This window comes from Danio rerio, chromosome 16 (assembly GCF_052040795.2).
Source record: "Danio rerio strain M-AB ecotype USA chromosome 16, GRCz13ab, whole genome shotgun sequence".
Classification (NCBI taxonomy): Eukaryota; Metazoa; Chordata; class Actinopteri; order Cypriniformes; family Danionidae; genus Danio; species Danio rerio.
In genome coordinates, this window is record NC_141036.1 from 13,588,606 (window position 1) to 13,611,812 (window position 23,207).

A 23,207-nucleotide genomic window follows, 5' to 3' on the forward strand; every position below is an offset into this window, starting at 1 on the left:
TGCGTGACTGCCGTTTGTGTGTGACAGTGTTACTAGCCAATTGAGTGAGCACACTTTCATTCTACCCAATCAGAACTTTTCAATCTGCCTCTCATCAGTCATTTTAGTTTGCTGTATTTTTATAATTATTGTTTTGTTTTATTATTATACACTATTTGGGCCCTTAAATACCAATCTTTATATTTAGGTGTTATGTATATCTTTATAGTGTGTTTGACCATGTCCATTCCTTTATAACCACAGGTTACCCATCTTGCCATGTCTACATCCAACAGGACAATGAACCATGTGATCACAATTTTTTAAATCATCTCAGACTTGTACATTGAACATGACCATTGAATTAGCTATACCAGGAGTGTCTGAAGTCCTGCAGATTTTAGCTCAAACTTGCTAAATGCAAAACATGTTAAAAAAATGTTTCTAGAAAGCCTAGAAAGGGCTTGATTAGCTGGCCCAGAAGTGTCAAATTGGGGTTGGAAATATAGCTTTTAGCGCTAGTCCTAGCAGAAAGACCTATTGTCTCATCAACCAGCACAAACAGTTCTAACCAATAATATGCAAGAGACACATGATATACTGTATATAAGCTGTTCATTCATTTGGTTGCAGGTACTGATGCAGACGTTCACCCACCATCTTCCCTATCACCACCAGGTTGGCCCTGTCCAGGGAGGTCGGCTCCACCCCTGCCTTCATCCTCAGCAGTCATAGCTGGATCTAAGAGCTTCCAATTCAAGCTACGGCCAAATAAATCATATGCTCTGTTCAATGATATTTTTGTCAAACAATACTCATCAAATAAATGTAAATCAATATAATATTTATCTCCCTGGTCTTTCTGGTAGAGCAAAACTTTGCATGACACCTGCCCCCCAGGATCGATTTTGGGTACCCCTGAGTTATACTCAAATAGCCTAAACTTTCAACAGATGTCAATTCATTCGATACATTCAGCAAGAATTAAGTCAGAGGTACAGTATCTGTTAGTGTAAAGATATACAGTAGCATTCAGACTAGAATACAGTAAGTGAATCTAGTCTATGCAAACGACAGGGTCAAATAATCTGGTAGCAATTAGTACCTGATAAAGCGGCAATTGGAACCAGCAGAAAAAGAGCTTCCACTTAACATTGAAACTTTTTGCTCTTATGGCTCAATGTCACTGAATATCGCCCAAAGGAATTAGAACTTCTCCCAAGTACATAATCCGCTGTCATTTTCTCTGTTAACAGATTGTAGAGATGGAGAACACAAGAGCTGCCAGGGATTACGATTTTCAGTCTCCACGCTTGTCTTTGTGGCATCTAAATATTAATAATTCTGTTTTAAGGCGCCGGTTTGAGTGGCACCTTCATGTATATGACATTCTCCCCGGCTATATTTACTCAGCTGGGTTTGGTATCAGTTATTTTGTCTCATGACAGCAGCGCTCGGCGGAGAGAAATGTAGACCCACAATGTCCCACGTGGCACCTGATATACGGGAAGCCAATAAATTTAAGAGAGTTTTTATTCATTTATTTATTTATTCCTTCTCCGCTCAGACATACTTAACACAAACACATCTAGCAGAGAACAGGGAAGAGACAAACGAAAAAATCTAAATCCACAGTCGTTATTTTCTATGTATTATCATTTGCATAATAATGGCTAATAATGCACCAAAGCGCTGCTAATCTTAATAACATACTTTAAGCATCGTGGATATGCATAGATAACAGTAAACCTGCTAATTGTACATTATGCATGTCCTCTTGAAATCCTAATTATATGTTTACATCATTGAGGCTTTAACAGTTCTGTCGTGAGGTACAACAGAAAGTGCACCGTCAACACCACAACATTCTCTTTTCTCTGCACAATGTGATGCATTGTTCAGAGTTAATTGTAACGGGGTCTTTTTTTCCTGCCGTGGACTGTCATGGGAAATGGTTTTTCGAAATTAGTGCAGTGTCAAGTTGTATATCATTTTAAAACCCTTTTCAATCTAGATGCCTTACTGCTACAAACTGGAACATTAGGTTTTCAGCTCTCAGTAGATCATCACGATAGTCATGATGAAGTAAATCGCACACTTTATTAGAGCAGTGCGCTGTCGCCACCTTTAAATCCTTCCTATGCGCACTGTAATTAACAGTGCACAAAAAAGAAATCATAAACAAAAATCTTGAATGATATGTGGTCTTCCTTCAAAATCCATTCTAGCGCATTGCTACTGCAGTGCTCAGCATGGCTACTGCAATGCTGCGTCTCATCCTGGACATTACCAATCCATAACAGCGGTTACACAAGAACGCACAGAAATAGAATTCTGATTAGTTCTTACGTCTTCCCAGCCACTCCCAGGCGTGTAGGAGATGACATCCAGAAAGGGATTGGCCAGGTAGCCCTCGTTACTGAAGGAATAGTCCCGCCCACCGAGAGTGATGTTACTGAAATACCTGCAGAGAGCAGAGAGAACAGAGCACAATCAGTCAGTTGAGATGGAAGAGACCCAGAAAGAATTAGTATAAAAGGCTCTGAGGACACGTCAAAGAGGAAATCTCGCACCCAACACTTCACAAACATCCTAATTAGGTCAGATTGCTGCAAGACTGTGGTGAAGGTAACCATTTTATTTCCTTCAGCGATGGAATCAAAGCGAGGCAGTCACTCTATTCCGAGCGCTTAATCTAAACCAGTAAAATACCCGCCTAAATGTGACATTCTTTGTGACTGCTTCAAATGAATCTTTTTATCTTAAATCCAATATGCTTTTGGCAAAATGAAGAGCTGTGCACTTAAAAAAATATCTGACTGGGTGAACAAGTTTGAGAAGGCAAAGTTTCCTCTGTTCTGTTCTTATGAGGCTTTTGTGAACATTCCTCCAAAATTCTTTACAAAAGATTGTGGAGATAAATACACGCAGACGCATTATGTATGAGCCTATTTAGCCATTCGTAGTTGCAACAGCAGCCCTAAACAGGTGAATCTCTTTTCTCCATCAGTCCTCTTGTGATGTGTAATGAGTGTGAGTCACAATGTTGGGTGTTACGCTGAGACTTTCTGCTCATGTCATTTCTCTCTACTACAGTATGTGTAAAACTTTCTATGAAGGGTGATTAACACCTTTTATTTTACTCTGGCTGTTGTTAAGAAATTATAGCTTTAGCTAAAGTTTCATCACTGGTGGCCAGAGTTTTTTTTTTTAAGGTTTATTATTGATTTAACTTTGCCGACAAAAATAATGAAGTCTTAAAAATAGGAAAATTGAGGAATACAGCACATAATGTCAAATGATTGAAATGAATCTCTTTATATTAAATAATGTTAGGATTTAAAGTGGTTAAATATTTCATTAAATGTGACACTTTCTTTCATTTACTAAAAGCAGGTGGAATTTAACCAAAATTAATTAACATCAGTTGTAAAATATGAACTACATCAAAAAGATGATTTCATCAAAACATGTTTAAAACAAAAACACCTCACATCATGACACAATTATCCACCATACTTCAGTTACATAAAACAGTGGTGCTTTAAACTGTAAAACTGTGCTACAGTACAATTCTGTTACCTAGTTAACAGCAAGTTTACATAATATCGCTTATATAGTGAATAACTGAATAAACTGGCTTCGATTTAAATCTCTGTATTGCACTTTTCTATGGGTGTACTCGCATTAGGTACAGTTGCCTTGAACCCTACTAAAGCGTCCCTTCTTTCCAGACGGGAAATGCATTTTACCTTCCAAGCCAAAGCATGCTAACATCATTGATAATGTGACTGTTCAGTTTACCGGGAAGAGAAGCGCTCTCACTTAGCACAGTGGAGATTGCTTTAGTTTTGCATTCATTGAACAGTAAGAATGTTTAATAAATCTATATGAAATAGTCTCTTAAAAGTGATGTCGGGTTTTTGCACTCGCACAATAAGTGGACCCACCAAAGCCCAACCATACCATGCTCGGACACATCTCTTCTGAACCACACCTGGGCCTGATTTGGAGCACTCACACTTGTCAAATGAATAAGAAAACGTTCGGATAGCCTAGTGTGAGTGCACCCTATGAAAGTAATGAAGTATTATTTGTTTTATTTCAGCTGGAACAAAATCAGTTTTTTATTTTTTAACAGCCATTTAAAAGTCAATATTATTAGCTCCTTTAAGCTATATATTTTTTCGATCCACAGAATAAACCATCATTGTACAATAACTTTCCTGATTACCCTAACCTGTCTAGTTAACCTGATTAACCTAGTAAAGCCTTTAAATGTCACTTTTAGCTGTATAGAAGTGTCTTGAAACATATCTAGTCAAATATTATTTACTGTCATCTCGGCAAAGATATAATTAATGATTAGAAATGAGTTATTAAAATTATTATGTTTAGAAATATGTTGAAAAAAATCTCTCTGTTAAACAGAATTTGTGGTAAAAATAAACAGCCGAGCTAATAATTCAGGGGGCTAATATTTCTGACTTTACTGTATATACTATTCTAGATTTATTCAATGCCCATTGACATTTCAATTAACATTTCATTTAGTAACATATTGGTTTTTATACTGCTGATCTGATATTGATTAATATGAATGCAAATAACACATGTTCAAGTTACAGGGATAATTCACTCAAAAATTTGCTTGTTCTTGACCGTCTGGAGCATGATCTTTCAATCTTTCTAATGAACTATAGGTAATTTGCTTTGTTCTGAAACAGAGAAAGTGTAACAATGCTGTGGCTCCTTGTTTCGATTCACCTTATAAGGCAGAATTGCAAACTGCAACACAATATATTTTTTGCTAGTGGAATGTGAATACAACTGCCCTCTCAATGGACAGAGACATATATTACCATTGCTTCTCTGCAGACTTATTATGGCACTGACACATGCACATAAGCATGTAGCTGTCATTTCTGCTATAACTAGAAAATTATATATAATTAAATATATTTAAAATTATGTATAGAATAAAAAATACACTTGCAACATGAATCAAGGCTTTGTAAGCTGTGTAATGGACAGACAAGAGCCATTACACCTCATTTGAAGATGAAGAGGTGCTCGCTGGTTTTTAGCAGTAATAACTAATGTGCTTCCTCACAGAATCAGGCACTGCTGGTTTTTATGCAACAAATTTCTCTTTATGAATTATGACGCGGCTTGGTTCGTTTTTGGTTGGATAACTTTCTCACCCTAAACAAACTGCTGTAGAGTCAAACTCTTTCAGGCGATCTTGGAGCATTTGTTTTGGTGCAGATCTGAGCTTGATTGATATTTTCATGTACTGTATGTCTCAGCAACACAAACTAACGCACCAGGTTTCAAAACAAAGACAAAAAATGAACACCCAATGTATGAAAACATCCTCAACCATCCCTATTGAGATTGCGCCCAAAAACACCAAACTTTTTTATACAAATTAGACATTTGCATATGATTCTATAATATTCCTGAAATTAATATAAAATGTAAATAAATACATATTTACATGCAAATAAGTAAATAAACAGATTGAATGATGGACTAAAAATGGGTGCACAGATTAAAAGTCTTAATGAGTCTTAATAATTAAAAGTCAGAATGTGTATAAAACACATTCAAACAGATATCCGAATCAGCTCAAAATGTTTAAAAAAGTGATTCCCAAACTTTTCAGCCCGCGACCTCTAAAATAACAATTGCAGTGACTCTCGACCCTCACATTCCTAAGTGTTGGTTATAAATATACAAACATTGCGCACACAACAATAGGCCTATTTTAACACAAGCATATTAACAATGCAAAAAAAAAAAAAACTGTCTAACAACCATATAATTTTTATAGTCATTTATTCATTTGATTAATTTAATGTTAACCTCAACTAAAGAGACTGGTGGACACAATGTTTTCACTAAAGTCTATTCTTGGCTTAATTTTGAAGACCGCCAATTAGAGATCATCCTAAATGTTCAGTCTTGGCCTGTCTTTATTTTTAATGTATCTGATTTTCATAAAGGTGTCATAAAGTTTAACCTGGTGCTATAAATTCAATCTGCTGCAACTGAGGCTATTGCTGTGTTGTTAATCTAACGTAAAACCTATAAAGTAATTTAAAGGCTGATGGTTTTTCATTTGCATGTTGTTGTGTTTTACTAATAAAAACTACTATTTTTTTTTTATCATCGTTATTAAAATACAGTTGGGTGATTCTAATAGTTTAATAAAATTTATTCGATTTTTTTCGGTCGGTCATTGCCCCAAGTTTGAACCACTGGTTCCATATAAACAGACCTGTAATCAAATTCAGTTCATTCACATTGACGCATGTAAACATAGTCAAAATATCATCTGGAGCCACGGTTATTAATTTCTTACTGCCTGTACATGCTTTTCTAAAGCCACTGACATTTTACGACTCACCAAGGACGGCTTCAACTAAAATTTTCCTTCCTCCGACAAAAGTCACCTACATATTGACCTGAGGCTGAGTAAATTAACACTTATCATCTTTGCATGAGCTATCCCTTTAAAATGACTCAGTCTTACGTTAGATAACCTTTATATTAAACAGAACTGGCACATGCTAGTTCATTATAATGGGACTATTCTAGCTTTATTGTGCTGCGTTCTCTCAGGGCAGATGCAGCATCAAATACGCTATTGTTTATCCCTCCCACCCACGTTGTCTTCTTAAACACTGGGGCATGTTGAACACCTCCCCCCCAACAGTCCCTATGGAAAGACAGTGAAGGACGTTCGTGCCTCAAAGGTGCAGCACTTTCACTCTCTTTAAAGAGTGTCATTAAGGATTACCTGACTTATTATGAATGCAACAAAGCAGAAAAGTTGAAGGTTAATGCCAGAAGAGATGAGCATTAAACACAGTTCTCAGGGTGAACATAAATAGAGGCCTTTTTAAAGAAACTCAAGATCACACGGTTATCAAAACTCTATAAACAAGACATTAATTTGACTTTGCTGATTTAGCAACTGATTCACTGAATGAAATGCATCGTGTGCACATTCACAAAACCTGTGTCGAGCCGCAATACGCATGGCATAATTTGCAATGTAGCTCCATCACTGAGATCCAGGCACCTACATAATCTCTTAAAAATGCAGAAAGTGCACTTTACCACGTGCATTTGGACAAACGCCCAGCTTTACCGCTCTTCTCCATCATTTGATAATCATCTGCTGATTTATTGCCGTCATGATCGCTAAAAAGTGCACACAAACATCCCTTTTATATAAAGATTCATTTGTCACCTGCTTTCATTGAGCGGTGATATAATTGCACAGGGAAACAGCTCAGGGTTTTGGGAGAATGAAGCCCAATAAACTGTGCAGCGAGCCTAATTTATACAGAAAGGAGGCGTGTTTTTGTGGAAATGAATGATAATGGCTTAATTTAAGTACTCAAGGTGCTGATTGTGCCTGGTATAAACTAGTTTGAGGGTGGTTACTAAATTATATGGCAGATATAAGCATGGGTGATGACATGAAATTGAAATGTACTTTTATTTGTTATTTATTAGTTCAGATTAGTCATTTTTATTGACAAATAAAATTACATACAATGGGCCCTATCATACACCCGACGCAATGTGGCTAAAGGCGCGGCGCTTTAGTCTTTTGCTAGTTTCGGCTTGGCGCAAGAGTCGTTTTGAGGCGTTGCGCTACGCTGTTTAAATAGCAAATGCATTAGCACTCATATGTGCGCCCATAGGCATTCTGGTCTAAAAGGGAAGGCGTTCTGATGCGCACTGCTGGCGCGTCGCTATTTTGAGAAACTAAAATAGATTTTTCATTAGATCAAAACTAACCCGGTCTAAACTCCAGCGCAGAGTTGCGCCTCGCTTACACACTGCTTAATACGCACAAGAGAGCAATAGGCAAATATCTTTACATAAGAAAATATGTAAATATTAAGGACCTATATAGGATATAATAAGAATAGATATAGGATTTAAATATAAAATATTAAAATATTACAAAACATATTATTTTCTAGCCTACATAAATTTGAAAAATCACTGCTTTTATGTCTTCTTCATCTCGGGAGGCTTTTTCAGTTCATTTATAATAATTTGCTTTTGTATAATGTTATTATTATTAGCAGTATTATTTATTATATCCATATTTATATTTGTTTTATTAAAAACAAGCTTAGATTTGTCCACCTGTCAGGTTTTAGACCATATGGGGCACAGCATGTGTTTTAGGACATAACTCAGGTTTTTGAGCACACTTTGTTATTATTGCTCATTTATTCGTTCATGTATTAGAACTGAATTTAGAAATAGTTTTGAAATGAATATTTGAGCTTAACAAACTAAATTAATTATTTATAGACTAATTGATGTCTGTGCGTAAAGGCTTCCCTATCCAAGAGCGAAAGTGAAAGTAGTTCCATTATCTCTCATTCTTACGCAGTAGATGCTCTGTTTAACATTCATTCATTCATTTTCTTGTCGGCTTAGTCCCTTTATTAATCCGGGGTCACCACAGCGGAATGAACCGCCAACTTATTCAGCAAGCTTTTACGCAGCAGATGCCCTTCCAGCCGCAACCCATCTCTGGGAAATATCCACACACACATTCACACAAACTCTCATACACTATAGACAATTTAGCCAACCCAATTCACCACATGTCTTTGGACTGTGGGGGAAACCGGAGCACCCGGAGGAAACCCACGCAAAGGCAGGGAGAACATGCAAACTCCACACAGAAACGCCAACTGAGCCGAGGTTCGAACCAGCGACCTTCTTGCTGTGAGGCGAACGTGCTACCCACTGCGCCACTGCCACAGTGTAGGCCCTATTGGAATTGCTCTGTTTCTTCTTCTTCTTCTTCTTCTGCGGAATGAATCGCGGTTTTGAGGGGCTAAACATGCCCGAAAACTCACAAAACTTTGCACACGCCCCAAAAGTGGTGAAAATTTACGTTTGTTATGGGTTTTGGAAGTGGACGTGGCAAAATGACTTGACAACATCACCTATGCACTTTAGAACGGACTGACCACCAAGTTACGAATTACGCACACGTACGAAAATTGGCACACCTCACACACGCCAAAACTGACAGATTTTTTTGGTATTTTACTTGAAGGAGTGCTCATAAGACTTTATAATCATGATATAACACAGGAGATTGGAGATCTTATGCAACTTTGTCTTTTTTTTTTTTAATTACATATAATACAATATTGTGCTCAGTAAGATTTTCTGGTATTTTACTTGAAGAAGTGTTCATAAGACCTTATAATCATGACATGACACAGGAGATGACTGTCACAACTGTCATTAAGTATCATAAGTTGCTATTTTAAATCCAAAGATGACCAGTCTTTGTCATGACAACATGACATGATCAATACAAAATAAGTTATCATGCATCAGTCATAAACATGGTTGTCGTAAGGCCATTAGATTGGTGTCATGAAGATTTTTCAGATCATCTTTTTTCAGTGGAACAAACGGAATTTGTTATTTAAATTACTCATTTAATGTGTCACTACTAATTTAACATCCATGCTAAGATTTAATTACATTTTATTGACATTCTTAATTTTTACCACCGTAGTTGAGGTAAAAAAAAAAAAATTATTAATGCTAAAAAAATATAAAAAATATTTTTAACACTTTTATGTCTCTTAAGCTCAAAACTCCTGCATTTATTGTATCACAAGTACAGTAAAAACAGGACAACTGTAAAATAATATTGTAATTATAAAATCTACTTCACATAAAAAAAAAAAAAATTTAAGTGAAGTTTATTAATGAACTAATTTTGAGAGGATCACGTGCTTATGACTGTTAGCGGCTGGATCTGCATTATCCAATTCACAATGCACCAATCAAATGACTTCTAAACTACTACAAATACCCTGGGTTACATTCCACTGCTATCTTCGTTTTGAAGAATCCCCCCTTCCACCCCTACTCCTCCTCCTTCCTAGATCGTTGACACGACGGCCCAGTGCATAGCACTGTTGCCTCACATCAAAAACATCTCTGGTTCCAGGCTTTACCAAACCAGCAGACGTTTCTGTGCAGAGTTTGCACTTTCTCCCCATGCTCACGTGGGTTTTCCCTGGGTTCCTTCTACAGTCCAAAAACATGCAATTTAAGTTAATTGACTAATCCAAATTAGCACCATAGACATGCTTCTAGTATGTAGTTATCTCCCAAAAGCAATCACTTACTGTTCATTAGTTTCTACAGAGTTCTCGACATCTACCTGAGCTCAAACTCCCCTCCCACCTTGCAACGGGAGGGAGCCCCGGGCTTGAGGAATCTCAGGGCTCTCTCCCGGATCAGCATGCCAAAGAAGCTTTATAATCAATCATCAGCTAAGTGTGAACTCTTGAAATGTAATTTATTCCTGAACAACAAACCGACATCTTCAGCATCTCGTCCAGTGTTCAAATCATGGTTAAATCAGTGTTAAAAACCTATCTTAATATTTTTGATAAAACCAAAACATATTATTTCCATCTTTTTTTTTTTTTTTGATGACCAGAAATATTATTTATTTGAAGTAAATAAAACTAAATGCACCTTTAATGATTAAATATTAATTTATTTAAACAAATAAAACTTTCCTAGCACCAACCTTTTAACTGCTACTGTTTAATGGTTAAATAACATTATCCTAAAGAAATATTACAGCCTTCTTTTGAAACCAAACATCATCACTATCAATCAGTGTTAATTTCATTTACAAAAATAGGGACAAAATATTAATTGCATATGGTTTAAAACAAACTGAAATATGACAATGTTAGGTTAGGTTACTTTATTTATACCAAAGGGTAGATTTGTTTTGCAGTCAAAATATCTAATTTATGACACAGTGCCACACAAAAATGTACATATAAGTATGCTGTGCCAGAGACATAACTAAAAACTGCTCAAATAATAAAGAAAGACTACAATGCAATGGTCCAGTAGATAAAATAAAATAATGTTGGTTAGTTTTTGAGCCATTCCAGCGTTAGGGATGTGACATTTACAGTAAAAACTAAAATTTTTAATTCACATAGAAAGTACAGTATTTGTTAACATTACATTGAAACATCTGTTTATATATTCCAAAACAGCTAACCACAGAGTAAAGGAATCAGAAAAATATAAATCTGTAAATATGTTTTATATTTTAAATGAGGAAAATAAACATGCATTATGGATGCCCAAAACACGTAAAATAAATATGTGTTTACAGCGTACAACATACTTTGCAGAAATTCTATTAATTAAACTGCACAACCCACATGAAATTTCTATAATCAAAAGGATAAGTGTTGACTCTCTATAGAATAAATATGACTAATAAATATTAATTAATATAATAAATATTTTAGTTTAGTTTACATTTTTGCATTCATGAGGAAAAAGCTTTGTTATGGATGTGACATCTCTCTCCTATGGATGTGACAGATGTGAAATTAGCACTTGTGTGACTTTGGTAAATCAAATATAATCGATTGAAAGCACTGACATTACAGTAAAATACAAGCCTACACATAAAACATAGAAAGGGTTTTGCTATTGTGGTAAAAACTTTCTTTTTTTCATGGCAAGGTTGACATTTGCATGAAATTGCTCTTATCTTTTTACTATGTTTTAGTCTCATCTTTTGTCATCAATGATATTGAATGCTGACGTGTTCACTGTTAATATCCGATGATATCCACATCATCTCATCTTAGTTTTGGAAAAAGTTCATCAATGAAAACTTTTCGTCCTTATTTTTGTTAATGATATTATGCAGTTGACGCAAGACAAATTGTATCTCTATATTTAAAACACACAAGTCACATCTTGTATGAGTGAAAGAACAGCCTCTTACCTCATTCTTCCACGGATCCTCTGTGTTCTGTTGCCATCCGTCTGACAGTTGGTGACAAAGTGTGGCCCTCCAGTGGCTCCGTAGTCCTTGCGCAGTGCCACGGCTCCATGTGTAAGGATGGACACCCCACGGGCGATACGTCTGCGGGGTTCGTCCCTCCAGCCCTGTGGTCTGACCGCGAACAGGCGTTTGGGCAGTCCGGTCAGGCCCAGTTCGGACAAAGCCGGACCCACTGCGAACCATATATGGGACGCGCCGGCCTGACCAGCTGCCCAAGCGGCGAGGAACACCTGTTCAGCTTCCTCCTGAGAGCAGTACAACAACCGCACCTACAGCACAGCAAAGCAAAGAGGAGACCAGGATCAAAACCCGAAAGCAGGTAAAGGAGAGCGCAAACAAAAACACAGGGAGGAAGAGCTCAGGATGAGAAATGATGAAATGGAAGACAAGGGTTGGTTTTGTGCATTGTTTAAAGAGCCCATATTATACATGAAATAGGGTCATATCTTGGTTGTAAGGGTCTCCAACAACAGTCTAATATGCATGCAAGGTCAAAAAACACTTTCATGGTCTTATAATCTGCATTTATTTTTAACTTATTATCCCAGCGACTCCTGTATGAATCGTCCAGTGATTCATTTGTTCCCAAACCCCTCCTTAGCGCGAAGCTAATCTGCGCTGATTGGACCGATGACAGTCTGTTGCGATTGGTCGACTGCCTTCAGTCAGAGTGAAATGCCAAACAGCTAATCAGCAATATAAAAATTAATCACAGTTCATACACGCTCGATAGTGTAGGTGTGGATTTTAGCTGCCAGTGGGTCAATGTAAATACAGACGATGGACTTGAAAATTCAGACGACTATTTTATTGAGCAAAAACTCCAAAAACTGTCGAGGAGATCACACAGCTTGTCTCACTCTGCTCTTTTCACACACACACACAAACAAAAAAACACACACCTCCGGACGACAACGCGCGCGAACACACACAGACACACACAAACACACACACATACCTCCGGACGACAGCCCACGCGCACACACACACTACTCCTCCACGGAGCTCCTTAAACAAAGCAGCACACGTCGCGTTTTTAACGTGGCTTTGCACGCGATAAGAGAATATAGCCAGTTAATCTGATACAGTACACGCGGTTACAAATAACAAATCACAACTAAATACATTTGCAAGCTAGAGTCAACGAGGCAACAACTTTAATTGCACATACTTACACTTGAGAAATGGAGGAAGAAACCCATCCTGACATGTCCATTAGTAAGTTACTCTTTACTGATCCTTCCTTTAACAAACGCAGATGAAGTATTCTTTGTAGCATGTAGTTTCCAGAAGTTTCCAGTAGTTTCCAACTGCTTGGTTATAATGCTGAGGTTTCATCTTTGGGTAGACCCTCGATAATAATTATCTGCAGTGTGACTTCAATCGACCGGCATGTTTGTGTGTGTGTGTTTGTGTGTGTGTGTGTGTGTGTGTGTGTGTGTGTGTGTGTGTCTGGGTTTCTGCGTCAGAGGGCGGGGCCTCAGGCTTGAAATCTCCCGGGTTTGCGCATGCACGTGAATAACTTGGTTTCGTTCGTACGTCATGGCGAAACACGTAATGACTCGGTATCAAGGCGACTCGTTTGAAGCACTATGAGTCAACTCTTTTATAGATGAATCAACCGTTTTAAACACTGTATTCTTACAGATTTAAGCCTTAGCTGGATACTTCACTTCACTTAGAGCTGTGTTACACACTACATGGAGGGGAATTTTCAAAAACCCATAATATGGGCTCTTTAAGGGCTGGAACTAATTTATGAATAAACTTAAAATGATTTTCTGCTTGATTTTAGTTACTGATCACACAACTGTATGTGGATTATTGCATTAAAATCAGGCTAAATAAATGGTGAGAATCATTCATTCATTCTTTATCCTTATTTTTCAGAGGTCACCATAGTGGGATGAAGTGCCAACTATTCCAGCATATGTTTTATGCAGTGGATGTCCTTACAGCTGCCAGGGCTGATTCAGAAGACATTGGGCCCTGGAACTAAAGCAAATCTAAGGGTTATTCTTTTTTTTTTTTTTTTTTTTACCTCATAAAAATAAATAAGTAAATAAATAAATAAAAAAATAAATATTATATTTATATTATAACAATATATTGTTGTTTTTAATGTTATTACTGCTATTATTATTAATTTATTAATTAATTAATATTTTTTATCTCGTTTTTATCTAATTTTACACCATTTAATTATTATAAATATTTTGTTTCTAATTTATTAAAATAGGCCAGCAAGTAGACTATACAAAATTAAGTAATTACACAATATAAACTTTAACACAAACATTGTACAAACAAGCTGCCAAAATTAGCAACGCAAAAAAACATTTGCAATACTTCCTAAATTACTGCTTTATTATAAATATTTTAAATAGGGGCTTACCTTTAAAAAGTTTCTTTCCATCTTTAGCCCACCATAAATCCCTAACGATATGATATCTTTAAAATCCATGATTCTATTATCCAAAATATTACAGACATCTAGCATCCTTGTTTTAATTTACTAATATTTCACAATACCAATACTTCATTGCTCTATATGTAGTATTCATAAAAGAGGCAAAGTAAAAAAAAAATTTGCTTTCTTACTAATTCAGTTAGACTTACTGTAAAGCATAACCAAGTGCATTTATTTGAAATGCTTATATTCAATCCCAATTCTACCCCTTAGCCCTTCTCCTTCCCCCTACCCCTCGATTTGCGCATTCACGAGAAGAGGTAGGGGTGTCCTAATTCTCTTTATCTTGAAGACATAGGGCTAAGGCAGGGGTCACCAATCTCAGTCCAGGAGGGCTGGCGTCCCTGCAGGTTTTAGCTCTGACTTGTCTCAACACACCTGCCTAGGTGTTTCAAGTATATCTAGTAAGCTTGATTAGCTGGTTCAGGTGTGTTTGATTAGGGTTGGAGCTAAAATCTGCCGGACACCGGCCGTTCAGAAACAAGTTTAGTGACCCGTGGGTCAAGGGGAAGGACAAGATACCCTTAAAACTGAGATTTTTCGGGATCACACTCAAAACCAACCGGTAAAAAAAATTTCCCAGAATTTCCCATCTACAACAGCATGGCTGCACATTATTACAAATTTTTACAACAAACAAGCATACAAAAACAGAATTGGAATTAGGTCACACTCAGCAATGTTGGATATTTTGTTGACTGCTTTCGTAGGCTATTGAATTTGTTTGCACACTGTTGTGTGAATTATATTATATGATGGCAGGATCATGCAGGTGCACGATGTTTTTTTTTTTGAGTCCAGCTGTAACAGTCATGTGGCCAAGACTGCAACTCAATTATGAGTCTATTCAGCATGATTCCGCCTATCCAGCTACTGTTAATACATGTACAAGTTAATTATTGATGAAGACGTTTGATTATTATTGTTTTGTTCTTGCAGTAGTGCTGAAATAAGAGACTATCCTAGGAAAATTGGGATATGTGATCCCTCTTATGGGTGACTTAAACAGGGCTATTTAATATTCAGATTGTGTTACAACTATTCCTCACCCCAGTTTAGCACCGGCGTCACTGTTTTTGAACAGCAGGGACAGCAGTGTTTCCTGCGTCATAGCGGAAATTAATTCTTTAACAAATCAAGGGCCCCCTTCTTCTATGGGCCCTGGGGCTTTAGCCCCACCTAACTCTTATGTTAATCCGCCTCTGCCAGCTGCAAATACCCATACTATCTCGCATTCACACACACACATACTGTACATACTGCCAAATTTGTTTACTCAATTCACCTATAGCGCTTGTCGTTGGACTCTAATAATAATATAATCAAGAAAAATATGTATAATCATCATCGCCTTTATTATTATTATTATTATTATTATTATTATTGTTTATTTTTTATATTTTATATATATATATATATATATATATATATATATATATATATATATATATATATATATATATATATATATATATATATATATATATTTTTTTTTTTTTTTTTTTTTTTAAACCAGCTTTTATTTTGGCATAAAAATATCACTGATTAACTTTTGATGTCAGATTTATTAATCGTAATCATTTCAAAGTTGAGAAGATTTTTGGCATGTTTCATTTTTAAACACATAATTTGTGACTTAACAACACTGCCATTGATGGAGTTCAATTAGATCGTTGACTGTAAATAGAGTCGCTCGAAGACACTTGAATAAGCACTGATTTTCTTTTTGCGCTTATTAAACCATGTTGCATTCTTAAATGTTTTCACCTTCCAACTGGTCAGCAACACTTCCAATGCTAATATTTACTCCTATTTTAATGCGTTGAGAGTTTTAAATTTAGTCCTTGCAAATAACTAAATCAACATAAGATAGATAAACATTTTTTGATGTGCTTGAAGAACTTCTTTTAATCACTAAAATACTCTAAACTTTCTTAAACACATTTAATCACATTTTTTAATAATGAGAGTATTTCCATTTTGTAAAGCATAGTCTCTTACTATGAGAAGAGTGATTAAAAAAATGCTGTCGTCATTAAATTTCAGATTCTTCACAGAGCACATGCTGAACAAATGGAGCTCAACAGAAAAAGAGTGCAGTCACTTGGATCAGTGCATTTGGATTGAAACTTGAAATCCTCTACGTACTGAAATTAATGACATATGAACAGTTCCTTTAATGGGATTACTGAAAAACAAAGTGGTCATTACAGGAACTAATACACTGATTACAGTAGATTGATGTACTACAGATGTACTCTCTATCTATCTATCTATCTATCTATCTATCTATCTATCTATCTATCTATCTATCTATCTATCTATCTATCTATCTATCTATCTATCTATCTATCTATCTATCTATCCATCCATCCATCCATCCATCCATCCATCCATCCATCCATCCATCCATCCATCCATCCATCCATCCATCCATCTAATCACACTAGGTAAATAAAATGTTAAACTCAGGTTCTTGAGGACAAAATCAACTCATTGGTCCCATTAGAACTTAAAATGGGTTAACAGGATTTAGTTTTATTGAAAAGCTTCAAAATTGTAACTTTTTTTTAAAATTATCACTGATAAACTAATTAACAAAAAAAATGTTTTTTATGACTTAAAACCCAATGTTTTTTTTATAATAAATAGTACACGATATTGCTTTTTTCCATAAGAATCTCACACTAGGTACGAAAAAATGTTACACCCAGGTTCTTGAGGACAAAATCATTGATCCAATTAAAACATGTAATTGGTTATTGGGGTTTATTTTTTTAGAAACGATAAAAAATGCAACCTTTTTCATGATTATAAAAAATAAACCAAATAATAAAAAAAATGTTTAGAAGATAAAGAACGAGGCTTCTCCATTCGGCCTCTTTACTTTCTCTTTACTTTACTTTTACTCTTTACTTCTTTACTTTTGTGGCTAATGAAATGGTGTTGTACGCACTGCATTCATTAGCCTACATATTTAATTTAGTTTGTCAAGCACAAATATTTGTTTTAAATCTATTTCTAAATTCAATTCTAATTTCCAGCAAACTAATAAATGAACAATATTACAGTTTTTCTCAGTCGCTTTGGTGCGTTTCTCACAACACTAGTGCATTTCTGCACAACAGTTCATGCATTTCTCAAAACAATTAGTGCAAACTGCAAAACCTAGCGGATAACCTGCAAAAGCGTGTCACATGCTCAAAATGGATAGTTCATTCCTCAAAAGCAAGTATTCATGTCAATCAAAGTGTCAGTATCATCAAAATGAAAAGTCCTGACAGCATTGTTTATGAACAAGATGTCAAATGGCTTTGTCATGTTTTCATTATGACAGTTTACTCTGGACATTTTTTTTAATGCAAAAAAAGTCAGATTTTGGTGACACTTCCTGAAAATGCTCAAGACAGCACTGTATACTATTTGCACAGCCATTTGAAAACTACAGTAAAGTTGGACATCACCTACTGTAATTTAGTGAGGTATCTGAGTACAAGACATTGAATATGTATGTTTTACATTTGTACTCTGCATTTGCTCTTTACAATCCTAATTTATTCACAGCATTGTGCAAAAGAATAAACACACCCTTATTTACAACAAACATAAAATCCCTTTGGGTTGAACTGTGCACAACTGTAAACAATATTGCAGTACATATTGGACCTGCACCTGCAACATACACATGTCTGTAAATCATTCATCAAATTGTTCAATTTTAAAGACATTTTCAGAAAAATAAAGATAATTTTTTTTATAAAGTTTGCTTGACCAATTTTGTCATCAAGTTCAACATTTTTGTATGTAATGACTCAAGTAATGTAATGAGGACTGTTAGTTTTATATGGAATGACTATTCAGCATTTACAAGTTTAGTTAATTTTGACTGACATGACATAAGCAAATGATAATGTTATAACTAGCCGAAAGTTAAATGAAAGCAACTGATGCATGTCCAAAAGCATTTGCTATTTGTTGGAAGGAATGAGAAACTGCTACTAGGATGTGCACAAATGACTAATTGTTTTGAGAAATGCATTAACTGTTGTGCAAATGTAAATAGTGTTGTGAGAAATGCACCAAAGCGACTGACAAAAACTGTAATAAAGTGTGATCAAAAAACTATATTTATACTTGCTTTAGTGAAAACAAGTTTAGATCTGTTCACCTGTCAGGTTTTGCAGACGTATTGCCCCATATAGGAATGCACATGTCTCCAAAACCTGACAGGTGAACAAATCTAAACTTGTTTTCACTACAGCAAATATAAATATGCATATAATAAAAATATTGCTCATATTATTAACATTACACAAATGCAAATAAATAAACTGAAAAAAAAAACAGGCATAGAGAATTTTTGTAGCATTTTAATCCGATATTTTCTTTTCATATGTAAAGATATTTGTGTGTTGTTGTATATCCTGTGTGTATTAAGCAATGTGTAAGTGTTTGGACCCATACAGGAGCATAACTAATGTGCTCAACAGCGCAGTGTGCCTTAACACACCTCTTTTTTTAGACCACACAAGTCAACAAAGTGGTGCAAATGGATTTACTATTTAAACAACGTGGTGCAAAACGTGAAACGTGGTCTGAAAATAGCACCAACTCGCACCAAACATGTCTTGTGCCTTATTGCGCCAGGTGAATGATAGGGCCCTAAATGTTTTGTTCATGTTAAATAACAGCTTACATTGCTTTTTTTTTATAAAAACCACAGTAACATCATGTAAACAAACTGTACTTTAATGAGCTAAAATTCAAAATGAATTAATTTATGGTATTTATTATTACTATTATTATTATTATTATTACTGTTATTATTGTTGTTGTTGTTATTATTATTATTATTATTATTATTATTATTATTATTATTATTATTATTATTATTTTTATTATTATTATTATTTTAATTAATATTATTATTATTGTTGTTGTTATTATTATTATTATTATTATTATTATTATTATTATTATTAATATTATTATTATTATTATTATTATTAAGGACTGATAGTGCAAGGTAATCTACGCAAGACAAAGTGAAAAATATATGATAATTTTCGATTTATACTTACACTTTATATTTATAGACCTAAATAGAAAGATTGTTTTTAGAACAATAGTCTGATTTATCAAAGAACTAATCAATTTAAACAAAAGTTATTAATTGCAACACTTTGGGATTTTTTCAAGCTAAATATGTGACCAAAATTGCTTATTATTTCATGGGAGCAGAGCAGCATTGGAGTAATGTGCTGGGACATGCCTTAATAAGAAAAGACAGACAATGGATGGAAAAAGAAAGCGAGAAAGAAAATGGAAGAAAGAGAACAAGCAGTCTGGAATGGGGAGAGAGAAAGGTAAGAAAAGTAAAAAGCAGAAACTGACTAAAGACTTCACCTTTACAATGCACAAGAGAGAAAAACCCAAGAGAGAAAGACTGTAAGAGAGAGAGAACAAGAGAGGAGGCCAGTAGAGAATGAGAAAAAGAGCAAAAGAATGAGAGAATAAATAGATAGAGGACCCAGCCTGAATCTAAACTCACCAGCCCTGAACAAGACAGATTAAGTGATGAAATATTTTCTCTCTCTCTCTCTCCGTGTATGTGTGTGTGTGTGTGTGTGTGTGTGTGTGTGTGTGTGTGTGTGTGTGTGTGTGCGCCTATGTGTTATAGACGGATGGGACTTTGAAAAACACAGTTTGATAATACCATAAGAATGGTAATGTATATATCACATTACAAATTACGGTTCAAGTGACAGTTTTCATGATGGCTTCTGACTGCTCCCTAGCCATGCTAAAATCCAGATAATAAGTGCAAAAACCTGTTCAACACATCACTGCGCAGCTCTCATAGCTAGACAGTTTGTCACACAGCATTATGATGTGTCAGGGACTACAGTATATCTTCCAGCATTTCTTCTGCCACTTGATGAATTTGCTTAATAAAATAATGTTTTCCAAAAACGCTTAGGAAATAAGGCATCGCATACAGTACCATGCTGCACTGTACATATAGTCAAAGCTGTACAATTTGTACATATAGTCAAAGGGGTTTTGTATGTACTGTGGATCGTTTACACTGATCATACCTCACACATCCATCCGTCTATTCATCTATGCATCCGTCCCTCCGTCCACTCACACATCCACCCACCCATCCACCCATCTATCTATCCATCCATCCATCAAAGGTGGAAAGTAAGCATCCATCCATCCATCCATCCATCCATCCATTCATCCGTCCGTCCATCCGTCCACCCATCCCAGTATGTATTCTATCTATCTATCTATCTATCTATCTATCTATCTATCTATCTATCTATCTATCTATCTATCTATCTATCTATCTATCTATCTATCTATCTATCTATCTATCTGTCTGTCTGTCTGTCTGTCTGTCTGTCTGTCTGTCTGTCTCTGTCTGTCTGTCTGTCTGTCTGTCTGTCTGTCCGTCTATCTATCTATCTGTCTGCCTGTCCGTCCGTCCGTCCTTCCGTCCGTTTGCCTATTCATCCATCCATCCAATCATCAGAGGTGGTAAGCATCCCTAAGAGATAATCAATGGATTGTTGTGGATTAAAGGATTTTAAATGCATAACGTGAAGACAAATATCTGCCTGATGTCAAAGGAGAAAAATCCTTTAATGCACAGCAAGCCATTGATCATCCTGTGTACTCCATGCTCATTTGCTAAGTTATGGACAGGTTTAAATTAGTTTTGCTCTTTGCAGTGGAATATTTGACTGAATTTTTGTCAGTTATGACATGGTACACAGATCTAGTCCATACACTGAATCAGCAACGACAGCAAGAGAGAAGAGAGAGAGGGTGAGAGAGAGAGAGAGAGAGAGAGAGAGAGAGAGACTGAGGTCCTGACTCTCTGTGGTCATAAAAAATCTTAAAGAGTAAAAAAGTAGGAATGTAAATTGGCCAGTGTCCTAGCCAAATTCCCTCTATCCTGTCTCTTGGGCCCTTACCCATCATAACCTCCCAATCATCCCTATCCACAGAACTGGCTCTATCGCTGTCTATCCACTCAACCAATAGCTGGTGCGCACTGGCACCGTTGTTCTGTGGTTGCCATCGCATCATCTAAGTATGCTGTACACTGGTGGTGGTGTGAAGAGACCCCCCTTATGATTGTGAAGCAATTTAGGTGTAAGGTCATAAATGATAAATGCACTATATAAATACACATTAATTACAATACAATACAATTACAATATAGCTGTTATGCAAAGGAATTGATCATATGAAATGATCGATCATTCAACACAAGTAAAATTATCCATTAATGATGTTCTGAAAAGAATAACATCATTTAAAAAAACATTAAAACTATACACATGAAATACAACATTCATAAAGCTGTAACTCATGAAAAACAGCGTCTCATGGGTGTGACATGAGTCGCTGTTTTAAGAGAATAAAACTGTGCTGTTTCTGAAATCTGATTTGCAGTCAAATATGTGTTTGCAAAAGAAAAGGATTAAACAAATCGAGAAGAGAACATTCTACTTTATACATGTTTTTGCCTCTGTTACAAAACCTATGATATAGTTTAAAACTATTAAAAAAGATACAGTTCAAAACTTAATTTACCTGTATATATATATATAGATATGTTTTTAAATGTTGTTAGACTTTTTAAATATTTACTGACAGTAAAATGTAATGGCCAGTGAATGAGTTGAGAGGTGTCATTTTGCCAGTGTTGCCATGACATAACAAGTAGTTTTTGCAAGCAGCAGGAACAAATATTACAAGTAAAACATAGAAATGTACTGTTCATGGATAAATTTTTACACATGTACATGAGTGGAATATCCACAGAACAAAATATTGAGCTATTTTCAACTCTGACCATGGCGTACGCATATCCTAGTTTACAGCCCGTGAGATTGCACCATAGGTCATTGCTTTCCACATCCATGCAGTGTCTATGGATAGAGGTAGAGTGAAACTAGCATTATGAACATTGCTGTGCATATATATTCTTTAGCTATTTTTCACTTATAATATTTTTACATTTAATAATACTATTAAATAATAATATATTATATACTGCTATTTAAGTATTTTTTATTAGTAGTAGTATTTATTATTATTATTATTATTATTATTATTATATATGTTATTTAATAAAAATAATAATGTACACTTTTTCAGCAGCAGAAAATTATTATAGTTCAGTTTTTAAGAGTACATATGTAAACTTAAATGAAAAATAATTTAAAAACATGCAGAATATTAAATAATGTATTTAAGAAAAAAACATAATACAGTATTTTCCAGAATATGAGATGAATCATCTGTATAATCTAAATGTACAATGCCAGCTTCATCAAGAGCAAGCTACATTACTAATTTTATGGAATTTACCGCAGCTTTTGCTAGCATCCACCATGAAATCCTTCGGAAGATCGCGTATACAAACTTGTTCTGTAATCCAACTTTGCATCAAACTACTGCTTTTGGACTAAAAATGGCATCACTTTTTTCTCTATCAAGATCAGGGTTAGGCAAGGCTGTTAGGCAAGGCTATTGGCGTTAGACTTTGTCATGCACCAGTAAATCTACAGGAAAGGAAGTGGTCTCCCATGGGTCAACTGGAGCAGTTGGCAGACTTGGACTTTGCAGATAACACTGCTTCCCTGGCCTCCCAGACGAATACCCATAACAGCCACCAACAAATGGAGCAGGTCAATCAGTTTACCTACTGTAGCTGGAAAACCACAACAGCTGATCAAATACGCTGGAGGTCTCTTGTCGGCCAGTGTGGTGAACAGCACAAATAAGAAATGTGCTGGGATATTACCAAGCAAATTATACATTAGCTGG

At 35.5% G+C, this 23,207-nt stretch overlaps 1 protein-coding gene across 6 annotated transcripts in view; it reads right to left on the minus strand.

Annotated features, from left to right (window-relative positions):
- grin2db (glutamate receptor, ionotropic, N-methyl D-aspartate 2D, b) overlaps positions 1 to 23,207 on the minus strand; it is a 295,775-nt gene that overhangs the window by 85,031 nt on the left and 187,537 nt on the right. For all 6 annotated transcript variants that reach the window (XR_015511125.1, XM_087286723.1, XM_087286724.2 and 3 more), the window contains 2 exons: positions 11,828 to 12,156; positions 2,329 to 2,443 (listed from right to left, as the gene is read on the minus strand). Coding sequence is in view for 5 of the 6 variants with exons in the window: in XM_087286723.1 (XP_087142849.1) it covers positions 2,329 to 2,443; positions 11,828 to 12,156 (444 nt within the window). In the remaining variant the exon portion in view is untranslated. The remainder of the gene's footprint in view (positions 1 to 2,328; positions 2,444 to 11,827; positions 12,157 to 23,207) is intronic.